Source organism: Schistocerca gregaria, chromosome 7 (assembly GCF_023897955.1).
Source record: "Schistocerca gregaria isolate iqSchGreg1 chromosome 7, iqSchGreg1.2, whole genome shotgun sequence".
NCBI classification, from domain to species: domain Eukaryota; kingdom Metazoa; phylum Arthropoda; class Insecta; order Orthoptera; family Acrididae; genus Schistocerca; species Schistocerca gregaria.
In genome coordinates, this window is record NC_064926.1 from 64,393,281 (window position 1) to 64,416,380 (window position 23,100).

The 23,100-nt window shown below is 37.4% G+C and overlaps 1 protein-coding gene across 2 annotated transcripts in view; it reads right to left on the reverse strand.

The window, feature by feature from the left end:
- The window catches only part of LOC126282071 (F-box/LRR-repeat protein 17-like), an 81,397-nt gene that overhangs the window by 36,893 nt on the left and 21,404 nt on the right, over positions 1–23,100 (reverse strand). For both annotated transcript variants that reach the window (XM_049981517.1, XM_049981516.1), the window contains exons 3-4: positions 21,370–21,538; positions 4,593–4,912 (exon numbers count right to left, since the gene is read on the reverse strand). In XM_049981517.1, the coding sequence (XP_049837474.1) occupies positions 4,593–4,912; positions 21,370–21,538 (489 nt within the window). The remainder of the gene's footprint in view (positions 1–4,592; positions 4,913–21,369; positions 21,539–23,100) is intronic.

A 23,100-nucleotide genomic window follows, 5' to 3' on the forward strand; every position in this document is an offset into this window, starting at 1 on the left:
ATCCAGGCAGAAGTCATTCAAGTTGGAGGAGAGAGAACAAACTTTACCATTTAATCAAGAGGATCTGGATTTTGGAGGAGATCCCAGAAGACTGGAAGATGACAGTCATCTGCTCTATATACAAGAAAGGTGACAAAATGGACTGCACCAACTACAGAGGAATTGCCCTCCTGGATATCTCCTGTAAGATCTTGTCCAACTGTATACTGGATCAAATCCAGCTGTCAGCAGAAGAGGTGCTGCAATGGCTCACCAATAAGATGTGGGGATATGGTGAAGACCTACATGTGTGCTTCATACCTTTTACGAAGGTATGAAGGCACTGGGATAGCCTTTTGAGTTGGCTAACCAAATTTTCAATACCCAAGAAACTCATCGGCCTGGTTCACGCTTGTCTCATAGGTTTCAAAGGCAAAGTGAAGCTCACAAACCAAGTTGTGGAGAGCTTTTACATAAAAACAGGGTCGAGACAGAGAGATGGTGTATCACCAATAATCATCAACCTAGTGTTCGAGAAAATAATTAGGGAAGCTTTCCACACAAACCTGAAGCGATCAAGCGAGAGGATGAGAAAAGCACACACATCCAGTTGACAATGATGTGACCCTGTCGTCCAGATCCAAGGAAGAACTGATGGGGTTGAGCGACAGTGTGGAGGTGGAAGTGAGTAGATCTCCTTGTGAATAAACTGAAGACATAGTATCTGGTGATGAGCTTGACCTATGTCTGTTCGAGATACCCACTCCAGCCTCTGGCAGTCAGTACCAATCATACAAAAGGGTTCATAATTTAAAACATCTGGGGATAATCTTTATGGGTGAGACATCATGTGAGGCAGAAATCAAAACGAGGATCCGTGCCACAAACTGATCATACTTAAATCTGTGTCTGCTTTTCAAATCACAGTCTCTTGAGGACTTTTAAACTCCAGCTATGCAATACACTGACGTAACCTGTAGGTCTGTAGAGTTGTTTTCCAGCAAAAAGTCTTAAGGAAGATCTAGGGTCTAACATAAGACAAGACCATTGAGAATGGAAGATCAGGCTTAATTATGAGGCGGTAAATCTTCACAAACCAAATACTGCAGGCCTGACGAGAAGCAAGCAGCTAGTATTGACAGGACATGTCGCTCAGATAGATAAATACTGATGGCCTTTGAAATCCATGGATTTTACTTCCTGTGGAAGAAAACAACTAGGAAGACAAAAGACAGGTGGAGAGATGGAATGTACAGGGGTTGCTGCCGATCATCACAGACAGTGATTAGTGAGAGAAGGCACATAACAGAATTCAGTGGAAGAGGAGGCTTGTAGCTGTTCATGATAATCTGGGCCTGATCATGTACAGTAAGTAATCATTATATTTCGTCAACTCTTGTTTTCCTCTGCAGATGCAGTGAGATTCTAAAGAAGACACTTTTTTACATGGAATCACTGACAGTTTACATAGCGGAGGTATCGCTAGTGGTTTGTGCACTCGATATGAACAGAAGACTTTATGGAGCCATCTGAAAGGTGGAGATTTACATCTAAGAAAATGACTTGTTGAGTTGAGAAGGATCAGATGAAATGGATTTGGGAGAATATGTTTAAGAAATAGAGGAAAGAGCAAGGGTTTTCCTGCCATGAGCCAAAGTCATGGAAATATCATCAATGAATCCAAACCAGAAAATATGTTTTAAATGTTAACTGGATGGGAAGGAATCAAAATATTGTAATACACTTAGATAATTGTCAGGTATAAATGCTGCCACATTATCAGTGGGCTTGAGTGAAAATCACCCTTTCACTATCCAGGTATGCAGTGCAGTGTTACCAATGGACATTTGACTCTTGCACTTCACATCCTATTATAATTAATGTAAACAATTCTGAAGAATGTTACAAAATAGACTGTTTTGGTAATGGCTCTGGAGGACAATGAAACAAATTAATTTTAGAAAGACAAGAGAAGAACAGCTGAAAGATAGCATAGAAGGAAATTTTACAAAGATCCCTAAAAATTCAAATACTACCTTCATCAGGTTAGTTTAAATTTTAATATTTTACCATCAGCAAAGTTCAGTTTCATTTAATTTCAGAAAAGAATCGTACAAATTCTGCCTGTGCAGAATGGTCCTTGGAATGCAGAGACTTCCAAAAAGCAGAAGTTTCCATAACTGTACAGTTTATGCCCCCTTGAGGACCACTGCCATCATTCCATTGGCCTAAAAGAGAGGTTCCCATTCCTCAGCATTTGTTGTTGCTGAGCATCTTAAAACATCAAAGGGGAGAAGTGTTTGTGCTCTATCCAGAAAAAAAGTATGTCTAATGTATGTAGTACTGTTTAAGAAACATTATTGGCGGTTGAAGCTGAATCTTTTACAGGTTTAATCGCTTAAAATTTCAATTAGGTCAAAAGTATTCTCCAATGTCTTCCAAAGCTGCTACAGTGAATGCTGGGATGGTTCCTTTGACCAACTCTGTGCCACATCCTCATCTAATCCCATCCTACCTTGTACATGTTTAGTATAAGCTATTTATGTAATGTACCTTACAAGTCTGATACTGTTGTGCTATAGTCTAAGGATGAATAAATAAATAATAGAGCACAGTTGAATGTTTGTGGCTCTGGAGACAGTTTTCTGAACAGACTGAAGTTAGTGCATGGCGCATAACAGCATCTTCATGGCCAAGAAGTCATCAGCGGGAGACCATAGTGTGTGTGGCAATGAGGAGCACTATGTTGACCCACGAATCTTCAGTTATTAATTTTACATTCTCAAGGAAGCAGTCAGTAACTATTATCTGTTACAGAAACAAACAAAAAATAAAGGAACAAATAAGAAAAATTATGTCTTATACCATTCCCTTTATGTGATATCCGATATAACGCTCGGCCTCGTTTTACGTAAACTAAAGTAGAAAACAGGAAGAATGGATTTTTTCCTGCCTTGATAGTTGTTTTTAAAAGTATGAGAGTCTTCTTTACAATCAACAGTCTAGAGAGTATATAACCACATAATTTCACATAGATTGGATGGTAAATAAAAAAAAATTAAATAAAAATCGTATCTCTATGACACCAGTACAGTCTCCGAAATTGTGTCATTTCACATGAGAAAAGAGACATTTAATTTATTTTCAAAATGTGCCAACACATTGGTAAAAACAACAAAACTTCTAAACTTTGGAGTACAACAAAATGGAAAAACAGAGATAAAAATTGCTAAAATTTCATACAGTTAGCACCCCCAAACAGAGGATGGGCACATGGTAAAACTAATTTGTGCCAACAATTGTGCATTAGAAGCAGTGATTCATAGCTATTATAATTATATGACTTCACTGGAAAAGCAGTAACATTCACTGATTTCACTTTGGCTATTTATGAATGTTAAAGGAAAATCAAACAGTGAAAAACCTGAATGAAATAACAGCAGTATGAATTAGGATGGAGTGCTACTAACCATATAGAGGAGGGGTTGTGTGGCAGATGTGTACAGTTAAAAGAAGGCTACGCTATGGGACAAACACACACACGTTCTCTCTCTCTCTCTCTCTCTCTCTCTCTCTCTCTCTCTCTCTCTCTCTTTCTCCCTTCATACTTGCACAACAACTACACATCCACATGGTCACTGTTGTCTCTGGGTGCCTTTTCTATGGGGCGAGCAGCAATCTGTCCTACTTCATACTCTTGTTCCAACCAGGTTTTCCCATTGCTTAAATTTTGCACATAAAAGCATTTCAAAATTAAAATATGTGCAAAATTACTGGAATTGACTGAGTAGTAGATGCTATTTTTGTTATTTAACTTACTTCAGAAGAGAGCAAAAAGGAAATAAAAAAACAACACTTTTGGAGGTCTGTGAATTTAAATGAAAACTTCTTGCCTTTTACACAATGCGTGTATGAATTCAAGTGCATAAGCATTTTTTTAGGACAATATGAATAGTAGAAACATATGTCCCAATATACCAAGCTTGACAAAAGTCCAAAACTCTTGGTCCAGTATCAATGTCAATTACTTAAAAACTGCAACTTAGCACACAATGGTGACAGAATATTCACATATCTCTGAAATCATCAATTTTTATTCAGATATTTTGAGCATTTTGATTATGCTCTACATATAGTTCTTAAAATGAAATTTGTAAATTATCCTGCTGAGACAGGCATCAAGGACTATAATAAATACTTTACAAAACATTGGACCCAGAAGCAATACATGCTCCAGGCTACATCTGATTTTACTGTAAGTTATCTTGGTATAAAATATGATTTTATCAAAGAATATTTTTTTATAAAATAAAGCTGATTTTTTTGTGAGACAAAATTGCTGGGCAGCACTTACCTTCAACATGTGAAATCAGTACTGCTGATACCACGAACATAGATGTACAACTGATACACTTCCTTGCTTTTGAAACCAACAGTTTCTCGAGAAGGTCGGAGGAACAGTTTGGTGAAGCTCAAAAAGGAAGGGCAGGTCAGATGCCAAAATGAGGACCCGCCCGTAGTGAGAAAACTGAAGGATGGTAAGAGCAGGTGCAGCAGTGGCGAGAACACAGCATTTGATCATACAGGATGAGTATCACGACTTCTAGACTCACCTGCCCTCGACTGACGTCAACCTGGTACGCAGGACCTTGAGCACACATTTATGGGAACTGATGAAATACTCGGCATCTCGAATCTGGTAGCATAGGCCGCAGTCGCCCCCGATGCGCAAGTCACATAAATGTGGACAGCCCTCAGCTAAATTGCGCAGCGGAATCATCTCTTCCACAAAGTCAACTTGCTGTATGTGCAGCACTTGCAGGTCTGCCAGCCGTGCAACGGCATCCAACAACTTCACATTCGCCCGGCGCCCCTTCACGGAAATGGACAGCGTGCGGATCTCTCTACAGCCAGCAAATAGGTTGTCTGCTTCCTGAATCAAAGTGAAGCAGCCTCATAATATGCTGTGAATAATTTGGAGAACTGGTATGAATACAAAAACAAAGTCTGTCTCTTAAACACAGTACACCAATACTGCAAATCCTCACAAATCAACTCATCGGACAGGGGGGAGGATAAAGTGGGTGACAAAACCGCTCCAGAATTCCAAAATTAGATGGACTGCATCTGCAGATGTAACTGTCTCTGCTATGTGTGGCAGACTCTTCGGTCACAGTGCAGTGCTGTCATCTGACTGATGAGGTTGGAGGGGGGAGGGGGGGAGGGGAGGTAAAATGGGAGGGAGGGTGGGGAATATAAAAGGAGAAGAAAAGTAATTTCTTAAACGGTTGTATTGTGATAGTTAGTTACCATTTGTTTCTCGTACTGAAAGGTTGTTTATCAAATGCCTCACTCAAAAATCTAAAAATACATAATGGCAGCAACAGATCTGTACCTAGCAATTTATACTACTGCAAATTATGAAGGAAAATATTTTACTGGTGAAGTGTGAAAATAAGGTGTATCATCTCAAGAATTTATTTTAGTAAATTCCCTTTTTTTTTTTTTTTTTTGAATAGTGTTAAACTACAGGAGCCAACCTAATGCATTTACAACAACTGGCACATGGTTTGCATGGTTAACACTGTAGTGATTCGAGAATTTCTGTGTAAATTCTAGAAACCACTCAGCCCTCTACTGCCTCAAACAGACGATATTCTAGATACGAGTATGGGATGGTAAAATCCTATCTACTGCACATCACATGTTTGTGTGTGCACATTTAAAATCAGTCATGGGAAGAAAGTACACGCAGCGGTCAAACGGCACCGACAAGTACCTGTTTGACAATGTATATAGATGTTTTAGTGCGTGTGTAAGGAAGAGCTGTAGAGTTTTTATGCCGTTCTGTGCATATTGGGTCATTGACTACTGTTATGTGAAACAAGAACAGTTGAAAAAGTACTCCTGTAGACTCTTGACTCAGCCTTAGTAGAGGCAAGACGTATTTTCTGATTCATTTTAAGAAAGTCATGGTAGTCAAGCCAACTTTCTTTTAACTGTAACTCGTTTTGTTTCTAAAGTTCAACAGTATGAGGTACTTACAGAAAGTTTCATATGTATGTTAAAAGAGTGAATTATATTGTGCATGAAAGTCAAATACATTGTTAACCGATGAAAAGGATGTTTGTATGTCCACTTTCACACTTTAAGACATCCCAATGTTAGAATGTGGCGACCTGTGTGAAAGGACCGAAAAAAAAAAAAAAAACAGGAATTTTCAGTTGGAAATGAGAAAAGAAGCTGTTGTGTGTTGTCACAGCAACCAATCATAATACAACAAGGAATTTACTCTGAGACATTGGAATATGTTCAAGTATCTAATGGAGCAAAATTTGAATGAAAATTGGTGAAAAATTCACAACAATAAAACAGCAAAGATGAGTTTGATGTATTTGTCTGAGAAGAAATATGCATAGAATGCTTCAACCAAGAAGGTCCAGTGCAGGGAGTATACAGCTCTCACACACGTCGCAGGGATGCAGACACGGAAACCAATGTACATCTGACGCTGCCGGCACTATCTGCTGTTGACCGGTGCTGACCTGCCTCCACATCTGTTCACCTACACTACACGTATTCTACGCCAGGTGTGCATGAACTAAAACTTCATTACTTTGTTACAAAGTGGTACAAGATACTTTTGAGTGAACTTTATTTGTGTAGTTATCATATTTAAAGTTAGTTATAAATGCTTACAAGAGGTAAAGCATACAAAAGTATGGAAAATCTACAACAGGTTGGGGAAATTCAAGACCCAACTATGGCCATGAAAAGTAGCAAAGAGGTGCCTGACTGGGCTGAGTTGGTAAATTTAATTAAAGCTCAGAGTGCAACTCTAAGTTTGGTAAATTCTCAATTAAATACCCAGAGTGAAGTTTTAAATGCTCAGAGGGAAACTATAAATGTTCAAATGACAAATTTAGGTTTGTTAAGTGCCAAGATCGATCCTCAAAGCAAAGAATTTAGTAATCTGCATGAAGGCATTGGTGCTTTGAAGACTGAGTTCAACGGTGTGAGTACTAAAGTAGAGAATTTTAAAGTAGATCTAAAGAATGAGTTGACAAACTCTTTGACTACTCATATAAATCATATGTTTACCGACCTTAGTCAGAAACAGAATGACACCTTTTAGGATGTGTCAAAAATGTTAAAACTTAACATTGAGAACAAATGTAATAGTGTAGAGTCAGAACTTACTGAAAAGTTAGGATCTTTTGAAAACCTGTACAATATTAAGTTTAAAGATGTAAGACATGGGTTGTATACTTAGCAATAGAGTGTAGATAAGCAGAATGAGTTAATGTCAATCATTCAACCGCAAGGAAGGGAAAATTGCAGCTCTTCTAGCTGACCTAGACAAGGCAAGGGAGGATCTGGACAGAGAGGGAGAAGGGTGAACAGAGGTGGGAAGTGGCAACAGATAATAGAGGGAACAGGGAAAGGAGAGCATCAGACAGCTTTCTCATAAATCTTGAAAATAGATTTGACCTGTTGCCTCAGTCAGAATTGGATTAGCCTCATGTAGCTGAAGCTGTAGAAAGGGCACAACAAGCTTGCAAGGACTTGAAAAAGGTAGGGAAATTTGTAAAGAGAAAGGAAGTTCTGGTGTTACGTAGTTTCCATGGTAGAGCTTAGTTGGCCAACTACTGCAGGAAAATCTAGGTCCAGAGTACCAGGTCACAAACTTTTTCAAGCCTAGTGCAGATCTGGGTCAGGTAACAGAGGATGTAGGTTCTTTATGCAAGGATTTCACAAAGGAGGATACCGTGGTTATAGTGGGTGGTCCGGGAAATAGCATTGACAGAGACTCTGAATATTCCATAGACAGTGACCTGGTGAAGTTAGCATCAGCAATGAAGCATATGAGTGTGGGATTTGTGTCTGTGTTGAGATGCCATGATCAGCCTCATTTGAACTCTTCCGTAGGGAGGGTGAACTTGGAGTTGGAGTGGCTGTTTAGGATGGATATAGGGTCCCATATTGGTTTGATTCCTATGGATGCTATTGATAAGGGGACTACACTAGGCATGGCCTTCACCTCAATAGGAAAGGGAAGGGAAGGGAAAACTGTCTGGGTTGATTGCAGAAAACTTAAGGGCAGACACTGTCACAAGTGGTAAAATATCATTGGTCACAGGTGTCAGAGGGATGCCTTTTTTAGGGGATGGAAGGGGGAAAGGAAACGAGTTTTAAGAGAGATTGGCAGACACACTCAGTTATAGGAAACAGGTGGACCGGAGTCAGATATTAGCATACAGCCTCCATTTAAACAATGTTTAACAGAAAGTAATCAGAAACTGCCAGATCATCTTTGCCAAAGCAGTTATAATCCCATTATTATGCAGTATCAGTTATCTTTATTACACCAGAACATTCCGGGACTCAGAAATAAAGTTGATAAATTACTCATTTGTATTGATGAAATGAATCCATCTAACTAAGTTGACATAATCTGCCTCTCTGAACATCAAGTAACTACTGGTATAGATATGTTAGACATTTCAGGATTTAAGCTAGCTTCCTACTTCTGAAGAGTAGATATGGATGGAGGAGGGGTTGCCACATTTATTTATTAAATCCTCAAGGACAGCCATTGATAACATTTTTATAGAAAATCAAAGGAACAAAATTATATCATAAAACCTGCTATAAATGGACTATCAGATCATGACATGCAGTTCTTGTTTTAGATGTAAATTCTAAGCAGATTATCAAGACTGCTAAATCTGAGTACAGGAGAGTAGTCAAGCAACTAAAAATTGAGTGTTTTAGAAAACTGCTCAAAGATATGAACTGGAAAGATGTTTACAGTGCTCATGAATGAATGAAAAATACAACACATTCATGAACGATGTCAGTACCATGTTTGAAAACTGTTTTCCTCTAAAAGTTACTCAAATTAAACAGAAGTCTATAATAAAACCATGGATTACACAAGGAATAAAGGTTTCCTGTAAGACAAAAAGGAAAATGTATCTGTCAACCAAGAATAGCTCCAATGCTGATGATTTAGCTAAATACAAGGAATACTGTAAAACATTAAAAAAAGTAATTCAGACATCTAAACAAATGCACTACGAGAAGAAGATAGCAATGTCAGGGAACAAAATAAAAACAATATGGGATATAATGAAAGAAGAGACTGATAGAACCAGAAAGGTACAGGAACAAATAGCACTAAGGGTAGGTGACACATTAGTAACCGATGGGCATAGTGTGGCAGATCTATTTAACAAGAACTTTATATCCGTTACTGATAGAATGGGATTGTCAGGATCAGTAAATAATGCCCTTGAATAACTGATACTAGCGTTTAAAAATAGCTTCAGGTACATGAATATGTCACTCACTTCACCAAAAGAAATAACTTCCATAATAAAACCTTTAAAAACAAAGCATTCTAGCGGTTACGATGAAATATCAACAAAGTTAATTAAGGCATGTTCTTATGAGTTCAGTACAATTCTAAGTTACTTGTGTAACCAGTCAATTATGACTGGGACATTTCCTGACTGGCTAAAATATGCAGATATTAAGCCTCTATTCAAGAAAGGGGATAAAGACATACCATCAAACTACAGACCGATTTCACTTTTGCGAGCATTCTCAAAAATTTTAGAAAAGTGATGTACAGGCTGCTTCTCAACCATCTAACCACAAATAACATATTATCAAGAACACAGTTTGGATTTCTGAAGGGTTCTGATATCGAGAAGGCCATTTACACCTACATTGAAAATGTACTTAATTCATTAAATAAAAAGTTCCAAGTAGCAGGTATTTTCTGTGATTTGTCAAAGGCATTCGATTGTGTGAACCACAACATCCTTTTAAATAAATTAGAATTCTATGGTGTCACGGGCAGTGCTTCAAAATGGTTCAAGTCATACCTCGCTAACAAGAAACAAAGGGTGTCAGTGCAAGGGACTAGTGAATTAAGTCATCAGTCATCATCAAAATGGGAAGAAATTACATGTGGTGTCCCACAAGGCTCCATCTTAGGGCCATTGCTTTTTCTTGTGTACATTAATGATCTCTCATCAATTACACTGCCAGAAGCAGAGTTCATATTGTTTGCAGATGACACAAGTATTGCAATAAATAGTATGTCAAGTGTAGTTCCAGAAAGATCTGCTAATGATATTTTCATGGATATTAATAAATGGTTTAAAGCCAACTCACTGACATTAAACTTCAAAAAGACTCACTATATGCAATTCAGAACCTGTAAGAGAGGTTTCCACCCAGCATATGCATAAAGTATGAAGAAGAGCAGATAGAAGAGGCTGACAGTCTTAAATTCCTGTGATTACAACTTGATAATAAATTCAGTTGGGAGGAGCACACCACAGAACTGAAGAAACGCCTTAACAAATCTGCATTTTAAATTCCAGTGTTTGCAAACATAGGCAACATAAAAATGAAAAAGCTTGCATACTTTGCCTACTTTCATTCCATAATGTCATACGGTGTAATATTTTTGGGTAACTCTTCAAGTCAAACAAAAGTTTTCAGAGTCCAACAGCGTGTAATACGTATTTTTTTTAGTAAATTCACGGTCGTTCTGTAGAAACCTCTTCAAAGAACTGGGTATACTAACTACTGCGTCTCAGTATATTTACTCCTTAATGAAATTTGTCCTAAATATATCTCTTTTTTCCAACAAACAGCTCAGTTCATACATACAATACCAGGAACAAAAATGATCTGCACAAGGACTTAAAAGCACTTACTTTAGTTCAAAAAGGGGTCCACTAATCAGGAACACTAATCTTCAATAATTTGCCAGCAAACATAAAAAATTTAGTTACAAATAAAGATCAGTTTAAAAGGAGCCTGAAAGACTTAAGTGTCCAACCCCTTCTACTCCATTGACGAATTTTTTAATAGAAACAAATGATGTATTGTATATATTCATACTATTAGTATTATTATTTCAGTTAAAAAAAATAAGAGAGAGAGAGAGAGAGAGAGAGAGAGAGAGAGAGAGAGAGAGAGAGAGAGAGAGAGAGAGAGAGAGAGAGAGACTTGTTCCACATCCACGAGGATCTCCTCAACACGGATATATGGAATGAAAAACTAATCTAATCTAAACAACCTTCACAAACAAGTGTGCCTGATACTTTTTCATTTGCCATTTCCATAGTGTTGCTAGGATTTCCTTTGGGACCTCAAAGGGTGAAGGTGGGACAAGTCCATTCTGTAGGAGACGATTTAACAGCAAATCTTCTCTGGCACCTCACTCAAGTACCTGAGAGGTCCTGGGGAATGGAAGTGGGAAGGGTTTCCTGTCTTTGAGGTTATCTTCTTTCTCTTCTTCTATCCTAGCAACCATGTATATTTCTTCCTTTCTTACTTCTCACCTTGAGGACCTGTCTATCTTTTCCCTCTTCCAATATTCATAAACTTCTATCGCTGAAGTCCTTCCTTATTTCTGTGGTTACTAAAAACCTACATCTTATCTTTAGATAAGAAGGTCAAAGAATCAGACTTCACGAACACACATCCACTTACACATAAATATACACTTCTACACAAACATTACATTATATAAGACAAAGCCTGTCACAATGTGAGAACCATCATGTGTTGTAGGGGAAAAGGTGTGTACATAGGGAATTATGCACACATATATGGGGAGTTATGACGGTTCTGCATCAAATATACGTAATGAGAGGTGCCCGTACATAAGGAACAACTATAAAATAGTAATGAGTAATGGATAAATAAGAAAAAGGCATGAGCAATGTCAGTGCAATAAAAACTCTGATGAACTGAAGGATAGTGGGACATAAGTATAGTATATATAGGAATAATATCTATTGAAAGTATAGAAGTTCATACGTAGAGGAGGAGGTTCTGCATCAAATATACGTAATGAGAGGTGCCCGTACATAAGGAACAACTATAAAATAGTAATGAGTAATGGATAAATAAGAAAAAGGCATGAGCAATGTCAGTGCAATAAAAACTCTGATGAACTGAAGGATAGTGGGACATAAGTATAGTATATATAGGAATAATATCTATTGAAAGTATAGAAGTTCATACGTAGAGGAGGACTCTAGGGAGTAAACGATATATTTAAGAATGAATGTGAGGTTTAAGATAGAGTTATATCTCTGCCAGAAGATAATTATGGTATACATAGAAATGTATATTAAGGTAATGAACCGCGAGGCCTACTCAGAAAGAATAAGGGGGGGGGGGGGGGGGAGGGGCATACCCAGCAATCACTAAGTATAAAGGGCAGACGTACCTAAGTGGAGACAGGACAATCTGTGGCCTAAAAAATAGAGCTGTTTTGTAAGGGGCATGCCAACCAGAATAATGGAAAGAGGAAGTGCTCTCATAAGGTCAACCCACAAGCGAGGAATAGGTGCTGATCCTAGGAGAAGGGGACAGTATCGTGACAAAAGTCACAAATTTTATAGGAATTATTCTGGACAGTGTAAATTGTATGAACGACTAGCATTATTATGTTTCCTGAAAGTAAATGAGTGTTAAAAGAACACTTTCATTTCGCCCAGAGTTCCTCCAAGCTACAACTAATGAAAATAGTACATACTAGGAAAAGGTAATACAAAAAGATAAGAATAGAAAATAGATTACTCATGTGCCATGAACACCTGAAGTTTTCGATTGAAAAAGGAAATAAAGAAAAGAAAAAGCGTCCTCACAATTGCTAAATATTAGTAAAGCTGACTAAAACCACGAGTAAATGCTCAAGTCTTAATAAAAACGTAAAATAAGAAAAGGATAGAGAAACAATAAGTGAAAGATTGTTCCACAGAGAACGGATAATTGTTATGGAAAGGAGAGATATGTACATAAACATATGTAAAAAAATGTATACTGTTAAGATATGAAATATTATTACGAGTGATATTACTTGCATAATGATTATGTATAAAACATCGCGTGTTCGATCTGAGGAGGGGGGGGGGGGGAGGGGGGGGGCAAATGTAGTGATTCAAGAATTTCTGTGTAAATTCTAGAACCACTCAGCCTTCTACCATCTCGAACACATGATATTCTAGATATGAGTGTGGGATGATAAAATCCTACCTACTACACATCACATGTTTGTGTGTGCAGGTTTAAAATCAGTCATGGGAAGAAGTAGACGCGGCGGTTGAATGGCACTGACAAGTACCTGTCGGGCAATCCATATATGTGTTTGAGAGTGTGTATGGTAGAACCGTGGAATCTATATGCAGCTTTGTGCTTATTGTATCAGTGACTATTGTTTTGTGAAACAAGAACAGTTGAAAAAGTACTCTTGTAGACTCTTGACTCAGCCTTGGTAGTGGCAAGATGTATTTTCTGATTCATTTTAAGAAAGTCATGGTAGTCAAGTCCACTTTCTTTTAACTGTAACTCATTTTGTTTATAATGTTTGACAGTATGAGATACTTACAGGAAGTTACATACGTATGTTACAAATGTGAATTATATTCTGCAGGAGAGTCAAATACATTGTTAACTGACGAAAAGTAAAGTTTGTATGTCTACTCATTTTATATAAGTAGAAAGAGGCTTAAAAGTTACTGTACCTAGTGCTATTCGGCGGAAAAGAAGTCAAAAGATTTTCCAGCAGCCTTTACGAGTAAGTCACCTTGAAAAGAAGTGGAATGTGATTTGGGGAAATAAATCAGTATAACCCAGTACAACCCACACCCACATTCACACTTTAAGTTGTCAGAATGTTAGAATGAACACACACACACACACACACACACACACACACACACACACACACACACACACACACACACACACATTGCAATATATTTGACATAAATAGTTAGTATGGCTATATCTAAGTCAATGTAAGAGTAAAAGAAAGAAATACTGATTGATTAAAGGGAGATCCTGGCACTGCTTCTCTTGAACACGGCTTCCAATATCTGCTTTGACGCAACTCTAAGTCAATTTTCCAGATGTGCGCCAGTGACTAGAAAAAAGTGACGCAAAACAGATACAGCACGGCTAATAAGTCAGCAATATTTTTCCTTGGCGACATACTTCTGATAGAATTCCAACAGAGGTATACTTTTAAACTTTTTCCAAATCTGAGTCACACTGAAAACCTACACAAGCCATCTGTAAATCCTTAGAGACATTTTCTGTGTTTATGGAGCGAGAAAATGAAATGAGATTGAAACTTACTTTATTGTCCTCAAAGTCTCAAAATCTACTGTTGAATTCCTCTATCGGGTCACATATTATATGTAAATCTTAGAGAGAATTTTCATTGCTGCTTTTCTGCAGGAAAGGAAAAATGCCCATAACTGTTATTTACGATTCCCAATTCCATACAGTTATTTTATCTCAAATGCCTCCACCTGGTGATGCACAGTAGTTATAATGGAGGATGAGCGCCAGTTCAGTTGTAACTGGTATACTTTCATATTGGTATCAGCTTCACCAATTTTTGGATTAATTGCTTTTAACTGATATATTCAAAATAGTTTTTCAGCATTTTAGAAAAGGCATACATTTGGCAGTTCATTTACTTAATAAAGAACACATGCATAAATTGCTACTTCTCAAGTGTGGCCACAACGTTGCCGGACAACACTGTCGGACTATAATGTTGGCAATAAGCAACTTTTACAGTCAGTGTTAATATAGCTCAACTGTCCAAAACAGAGGCTGAATTGTTTCAGTTCTCTCAAAACTGATTCCAATCGGACTGGCCTCAATTCTTGGGAACAAGAAATTGGAAAACGTCTGCCACTGCAGGATGGGATGGCAGGTGTGGCAGCATAGCCGAGTTGTAGCTGGCCACGACTAGCAGGTTCGAGCATTGCCACCGTGCAACAGCTGCGCATTGTGGATGTCACTTTATGTTTGGACAGCCCTTTTCCTTAACCTCATAAGCACATCCATGTGGTGGGGCAGGCCTGTCTCTCTATCCTCAGGCTAGAAAATCTTTGCAAACATCCCCACCACTGTAGAAAAGGATGTCTAGTGGAATCTTCAGTTTTGACCCACTCATTCTTGGCTCCTCAAAGTAAGGAGTCTTTCAAAAGGGCTGTCCTAACTTTGGTGTCCAGTCTTGTGGTTGTATCCAAGGCCCCCCCCCCCCCCAAAAAAAAAAAGTGTTTCAATATTTTTCCGCCATCACTGTACTGTCATTCTCAGGGCGGTCATTTAGGCTTTGGCAACTGACTCAGCATAAATTTTTTGCACATTCTATTTGTGACTGACTGTGTCGTGCGTAGTGGTTTTCGGGACATCGAGAGCTCCTTCTATCATCTGTACACTGGTTGACAGCCACCATCTGAAAGTTTCATCACATTTGCTGGCAGGAGACTCTAGAGTGAGATTCATCACCAAAGTCCTTCTGGCACCACTGAAACGATATTTATCACCTAAAAACTTGAGAATTTCACAAAGCAGAGTGCTTGTAGTTTTGTCATATCTCACCATACTTTAATTCAAGAGAAATTTGACACTGTCAAATTGGTGCACCCAATCTATTTACGAAAAAATTTTGGGTTCACAATTTCATTCACAGTTGTCTCTATCCTAATGGATTTTTTACTCAATGAAAAAATTCAAAAGTTACTATTAAATGTAAGAAAATTATGAACTGCAAGATAAAGAGGGAAATAAAATCCATAGCCAGTACCTGTATACAAAAGTAGCATACCAAACAGTCACCTCACACCCATCTCAGTCACTGGATATAAGCTGCTTTGTCTTATAAAATGGAACAGTTACGTATGAAGACACTGGAACAATTACTTAAAAATCTGAATGTTTAAAAAACCTATAACATAACCACTGTTTATCAGATGAGTGGTCTATTCATAATTCATTGTAGTTTCTTCGAATACTGAAAACTGTAGTGGATTACATTAAGATAATTAAAAATAATGATTGTTATAGTTATTTCCATACTTATACGTGACTTTTTATGAAAATAACTGTTCAGCTTGACAAGTACAATGTATAAGAAGCTGTACAACATGATGTCAACTGACTGGTATAGGCACATAAGAGACATGAAACTTTTGGGAGAAGGTACTGAGCATATTTTTATTCCCTTCTTTGCTTTGCACTATTAATTTTTTAAAATTTAATGGTAACTTTGTATCACCTTTCCTGTATTTTTAACTCTAGGAATGGGTCATAAGCATCAAATCCAATAAACTCTTTTAACACTGACTGATGTCATCAAGACAATTCTGAATAAAAAAGGAACTTGAATTTGGTACAGAACTCATAGTGACCCCTGTAAAAGCCACTGTGTGTGCCAACATTTACACTGTTATGAGATTCACAGAAACAGCAACACTGATGGTCTCCAAGTTTAATGCTGATTGACAAGAGACTGTACGAATTTCCCTCACCTATTTGATTCTTATGGGATGTATAGGGCATGACTACAATCTCAGCACATGTAAATACGAAGGCATAACTCTCAACCATTTCTGAGAAAATCAAGTTGGAACATTATACACATATTTATATATTTTCTATGGCCGATAGTACTCATGAAGTCAACAGCCGAATGTGTTAAGTGGTTAGTTCTACATCTACATCTACATCTACATCTACATGACTACTCTGCAATTCACATTTAAGTGCTTGGCAGAGGGTTCATCGAACCACAATCATACTATCTCTCTACTATTCCACTCTTTAACAGCACACGGGAAAAACAAACACCTAAACCTTTCTGTTCAAGCTCTGATTTCTCTTATTTTATTTTGATGATCATTCCTACCTATGTAGGTTGGGCTCAACAAAATATTTTCGCATTCGGAAGAGAAAGTTGGTGACTGAAATTTCGTAAAAAGATCTCGCCGCGACAAAAAACGTCTTTGCTGTAATGACTTCCATCCCAATTCGTGTATCATATCTGCCACACTCTCTCCCCTATTATGTGATAATACAAAACGAGCTGCCCTTTTTTGCACCCTTTTGATGTCCTCCGTCAATCCCACCTGGTAAGGATCCCACACCGCGCAGCAATATTATAACAGAGGACGAACGAGTGGACTTGTTGCACCTTCTAAGTGTCCTGCCAATGAAACGCAACCTTTGGCTCGCCTTCCCCACAGTATTATCTATGTGGTCTTTCCAACTGAAGTTGCTCGTAATTTTAACACCCAGGTACTTAGTTGAATTGACAGCCTTGAGAATTGTACTATTTATCGAGTAATCGAATTCCAACGGATTTTTTTGGAACTCATGTGGATCACCTCACACTTTTCATTATTTAGCGTCAACTGCCACCTGACACACCATACAGCAATCTTTTCTAAATCGCTTTGCAACTGATACTGGTCTTCGGATGACCTTACTAGATGGTAAATTACAGCATCATCTGCGAACAACCTAAGAGAACTGCTCAGATTGTCACCCAAGTCATTTATATAGATCAGGAACAGCAGAGTTCCAAGGACACTTCCCTGGGGAACACCTGATATCACTTCTGTTTTACTCATTTGCAGTTTGTAGTTGTAGTTTGTTGTACTCGTTTGTAGTTTTGGGGGCATGAGGTCCACAGATGGAATATCTCCACCTGCATTTTTTTTCTTCCCACATAATTATTATTACTGTGCAATATATCATTACTAAATGATTCATTTATTATTTCCATAATCTTTATGCTGCAAAAAGAAAAAAAATCATAATGAGATTGAAAAAAATTGGATACTCAACTTGCAATCAAATCAGTATAGCCATTTTATTTATATTATTTTATCCACATGTGTAGCAAGTATAATGTGTAACCTATGGGGCACTGTATGAATCAGGAGGACCCTGATTGTAAAAACATGGCAAGGCAAGCATTAATTATAGTAACAGACAGCACCTGTAATGAATGCTGAATCTTTGCATGTGCATGGTTTTTTTCAGTGTGTCTATAGAATAGAATAGAAAGTTTATTGTCACATAACATGTCATATACAATCAGATGATTAGGACGTAGGTGACTCGTCAGTTTAAAGTTACTTTCTAATTGTACATATACAGAATAATTACAGGTATTTTGTAATTTTAAGCACCACAAAATGATTTAAAATAATCACATTGAAAATAAAGTAAAATTAAGAATAAATATTTACTTAAAGTACTATTTGAGCATATCAGGCACAGTAATTTGTGACAGTCACTCATAAATTCTTCTACACTGTAATAATATTTACTTGCTACATATTGTTTTTTTAAATGATGTCAAAATTCTTCAGTAAGGTGTCTTCTCCAGCAGCTTTAGCCTATGAGATGATGACTTATACTGATATTTGTTTCCTGTTTCATAATCATGCTTAAACAGGTTATCCTCAAAAAGTTGTGGATTTTGTTTAGAAAACTTTATTGTCTCATAGATATAGTGTCCAGGAACAGTCATAAGATTGAGAGCCTTAAACAGAGATCTGCACGAATGTCTTTTTTCTGCAACTGACATGACTCTAATGATTTTTTCTATAGCCTAAAGACTCTGTAAGTTTGTTTTTTCTGAACCCCAAAAAATTATACCATATCTAATCACAGATACAAAATATGTATAATATACAACTTTTTTTTGACTGGTGTTTCTATTATACTGCTTATAACATTCACTGCAAATATTAGACTAGACAGTGACACATGACATCTAAATGGTCTGACTATGATAAATTCTTGTTCAGCATTACACCCAGAAATTTGGTATGGTTTGTGGTGGCTACGTGATTGTCCTCATATGGTATTTCTAGTGTATCCTGTACAGCTTGTTTTGTAGTCAAGTGAATGATTTGTGTCTTTGTCAGATTTAATTCCAGACCATTATTTCTCACCCAGGCTTCAATTTCAGCCAGAGACAGCTGATGATGACTACTTAAATTTTGATGACTAGTTAAATTTTCACTTTTCTTGCAACAGACTATTGCTGTAGAGTCATCCACATAAAGAATAGTTTCTAAATTTATGTTAGTCGGCATGTCATTTACATAAAACAAGAACAATATTGGCCCAAGGATATATCCTTGTGGCACACCCTGTTCTGTCTTTTTCCAACTTGAGAAGAATCTCTTACCAGTTTCTTCTATTACTGTTCTTTGTTTCCTGTTTAATAGTTAAGATGACATCCATCTCAGCGATTTTTCACTAAAACCATATGCTTGTAGCTTGTGAAGTAGTAGTTTGTGATCTACTGTGTCAAAGGCTTTACTTAGGTCACAAAAGATGTCCGATACATTAATATTATTATCTAGACTACTACTATTTTTTGTAATAAGTTCATTAATGGCTTGCACAGTGCAGTGTCCTCTTTGGACTTTGTTCTGGACAATATTATGCACATTATTACAGTTAACTAAATGGTTACATGTAGTTCTTTAAAATATTTTGGAAAATATTGATAACAATGAGATTGGTCAATAATTACTCACTTTACCGTGTCTGCCTATTTTGTAAATGGGTTGTATTTCAGCATACTTCAGTCTATCGGGAAAACATCTTTCCTTGAAAGATTGATTCATTATAAGGGACAGAGGATGTGCAATACTATGGGTGACTGCCTTTATTATTTTTGTAGGAATTTCATCCCAGCCTACAGAATTTAAATTTTTCAGCTACTTCAGAATAGGATATATGGATGAATTTAAATTTAGTGGGGTTACATAAACTGGAAACATGGTGCACATTTGGCAGTGAAAGTTCATCAGTTTTACATGGATTTATGAAGTGGTTGTTAAATGCCTCACAGATTTGTGTACGGTCCCGAACAGTGTCACCTTCAACAACAAGTTCAAGTTTCCGTTGTCTGCCTTTTTTTATACCTATTTCATTCTTTACAATGGTCTATATTGCTTTAGCCTTATTTTTAGTGTTTGGAATGTAATTATTATTTGCCAATTTTTTTGGCTTGTCTGACAACTTTATCAAAGATTTTCTTATATTGCCTTACATCATTTAAGAATTCTGGGTCACTATTGACTTTCGCCTCCATATAAAGTTCTCTTTTCCTCAAGCTTGAAATCTGAATAGTATACTTGTTTTCTGTTACTCTGTAGTTTAAGCTGCTAGCAATGTTATCTACGTAGAATGCCGAAAAAGCAGTTACCCTTGTCATTTCCCCAAAATTCAGAATAAAACCATATGTGGACATCAGCTCCTTCATCTTAAAAGCAAATTGTCATTTTTTCTCACATCTATATTAAAATCAGCACAAACAACAATTTTTTACATAACTTTTCAGTTTTGAGTTGGTGGAGTGAATTTTCAAGTCTGACCAGAAAACTGCAGGAGATTGAGTAACAAGGGGTATGATATATGCTGAATATTGGCATGTTATAGTCCTTAATTCCATGCAGCAACTCTCAAATGTGTGTTCTTCATTTAAATTATTGAAAATTTGCTTAATTTGGTATTTTACTGATGAATGAACCAGAATACATGAACCACCATATCCATTGCCTCTACATAAGCTATCTGAGACTTCGTAATCTGTAAGTTTGTTCAATAAATTTATATTTTCATCTTTAAGCCAATGTTCACTTCAGCAAATAACATTTACAGACCATTTTGTTCTCTCTAGAAATATTTCTAAGTCATGAAGCTTAGTGACCAGATTACTTGATAAAACTGCAATATTCAAATGCATAAGGTTATTATTTGCTATTCTAGATGCGATACCATCGAAATTATCTACTCTAAACTGGCCAGACACAACATTTTCTAGATTACTTATCTTAATGTTTTCTTCCTCCCAGCTTCTACTAAAAAATCCTTAAGATGACATGGTGGTGAAGTTTTTCTCTTGTTATGAGTAGCTCCTATTAATTCTTCTGCTGTTGTTTCTCCAGTTGATGTTGTTGGTTCTTCTGTTGTTGCTTCTTCACATGTTGCTTGTTCATGTGACTGCATAACATTTATAAGCTGTTCTCAATCGTCACACAATTCCATGCTGTACCACATATGTGTGATGTTAGAATTATGTGGGAATGTAAAAAGAGTGGCGCAACCGATATTCACTGCACAGACCTTGCACCAATGAAACTACACACTTACCTGCTTGGCATACAATCCATATTAATTATGTAAGCACACAAAAATGTTCAAATTCGATTTCCTCAGAAACGGTTGGATCTTGCTATTTACATATGTTGGAGTTCTAGTCTTGCCCTACACAGCCTGCCAACATGAATGATATCAGTGAGGGAGGTTCCTACAGTCTTCTTGTGAGCTACACAGCATTGCAAAGTTATGATGCCACCCAATATACCTGATTTAGTTCATACTGTTCGAGATAGGTGGGAGCTTAGCTAAGACGACAGGAGCATCAGAAGAAAAAATAATTTAATTTCTTTTCAGACACTGCTCATAGTCTGTGATACTTCTTCCTCAGCAGGGATCTTTCCATCACAGATATGGGACACTTACCGAGCAAGTCAACGTCTGAAAAGGATACATCTCCAGAGTGGTCAGGTGTGGGCAGCTTCTGGATAGAGCCTCAAAGACCTTGGGTGAGACTTCTTTGTAAAGAATCACAGTCCGCAGCTGTGGTGCAGCAGTAAATGTTGCAATAGCCTCCTCTTCACTCGTTTCACATCTGCATGGAGAGCAGAAGATTTGACTTCAGTTTAATTTGCACAAGCTGAACATTTTCAGCAATAAAATCCTGTAACTGCAAATATAGCATTATTGCCACAGTTGTGTCCACTGCCTGTCCACTACAGTGTGAGTGGGAAATTAAGATATCTTCACTTTCAAAGCAGCGTAGTTCACCCATTTATAATGGTTTAGGTGATGACCTGATGACCATGCAAGCATACTTTTGTTAACAACTTCACAACCTAATTCAGGAAACAGTCTCACAGAAAAAGATATTTGGAGACACTTTCACATATACTCTATAAAAGAAGTTTTTCACTAGTTATTCAGCACTTATTACAACCAACCAACATTTTGGGATAACCATAGCTGGTAACGTAGACGCAGTGCTAAAATTCCACCTCATTTACTTTTCTTCTTGTACCACAATTTGTTTCACAGCTACCAGTCCATTTTCAAATTGTATCTTAAAAAAGTACACCAGCAAAATGTAGTCTAAATAAGATCATTCTAACAGGCAATTATCCAAAGGAGACATTTATAGACTAGGCTTTTAAAAAATTTAATTAAATTAAACTAAAAAATAACGTTAACTACAGATTGTCCAGTACTAAAAAATCAGTCGACAGCAGAAAATACACTGGATGAAGCCAGTATACAAAAATAACTCCAAGCATCCACTGTTCAAACTGGATCATATTTAGGAAGATTCCCCTAGATGGCCCATGAATTGGTTGGCATAGGATGGTGTTATGCAGGTGCCAATAGGTGTACCCTGGATTTGTTTATAGGTAATGCCTTCAAAGGAGAAGTGGGTGAGGATATAGTTGGTCATGGTGACTAGGAAGGAGGTTGTTGATTTGGAATCCATCGGCCGTTGGGAAAGGTAGTGTTCAATAGCGGTAAGGCCATGGGCATTAGGGATGTTAGTGTAAAGGAAGTGAGCAGAGTGGAGAGCTTTTTGAGGTGGCATTGTGCATGTTACCCAAGTTCCTGCAGGACAAGAGTTTCAATGTGTGTTATAGGTTCCAGGAATTTGGAATTGCATAGCAGGACAATTCTGTAGATAGAGAGAAGATACAGCAAGAAGGTTTGGGCTTAGTTGCTATGGTTTTGCAGGACTATGTTGGTGATGGCTAAGGATTGGCAGAATATGAACAGGCGGAGGTTATTGTGGAAGGAGGGCTGGCACCTGGAGATGGGTAATTTTACAGTAAGGCCATTTGGGAGGATTCCATGAGCCAAGCAGCAATGCAGGAACAGTGTGTGAGACTGTGTTCTGGCTAGGGGTAAGTAAACTTTTCTGTATTGATGCAGATGGAAGGAGCAAGGATCCATGGTGGTGGTAAAAATGTGAAAAATTATGTATTTTTTCTACCACCACATATAATTGCTCCTTTTATCTGCATCAATAGCAAGTATCGCTTCATGCTGCATGATATGTCTTTTTCAGGGTTTTTAGCAGCACCACAGGGTAGCAAGATCCTTTGTTGACTTGTCATGTGCATGTATCTCATTTCAGCCCCAGGTGGACTGCAGCGACATCACAATCAAATTTGC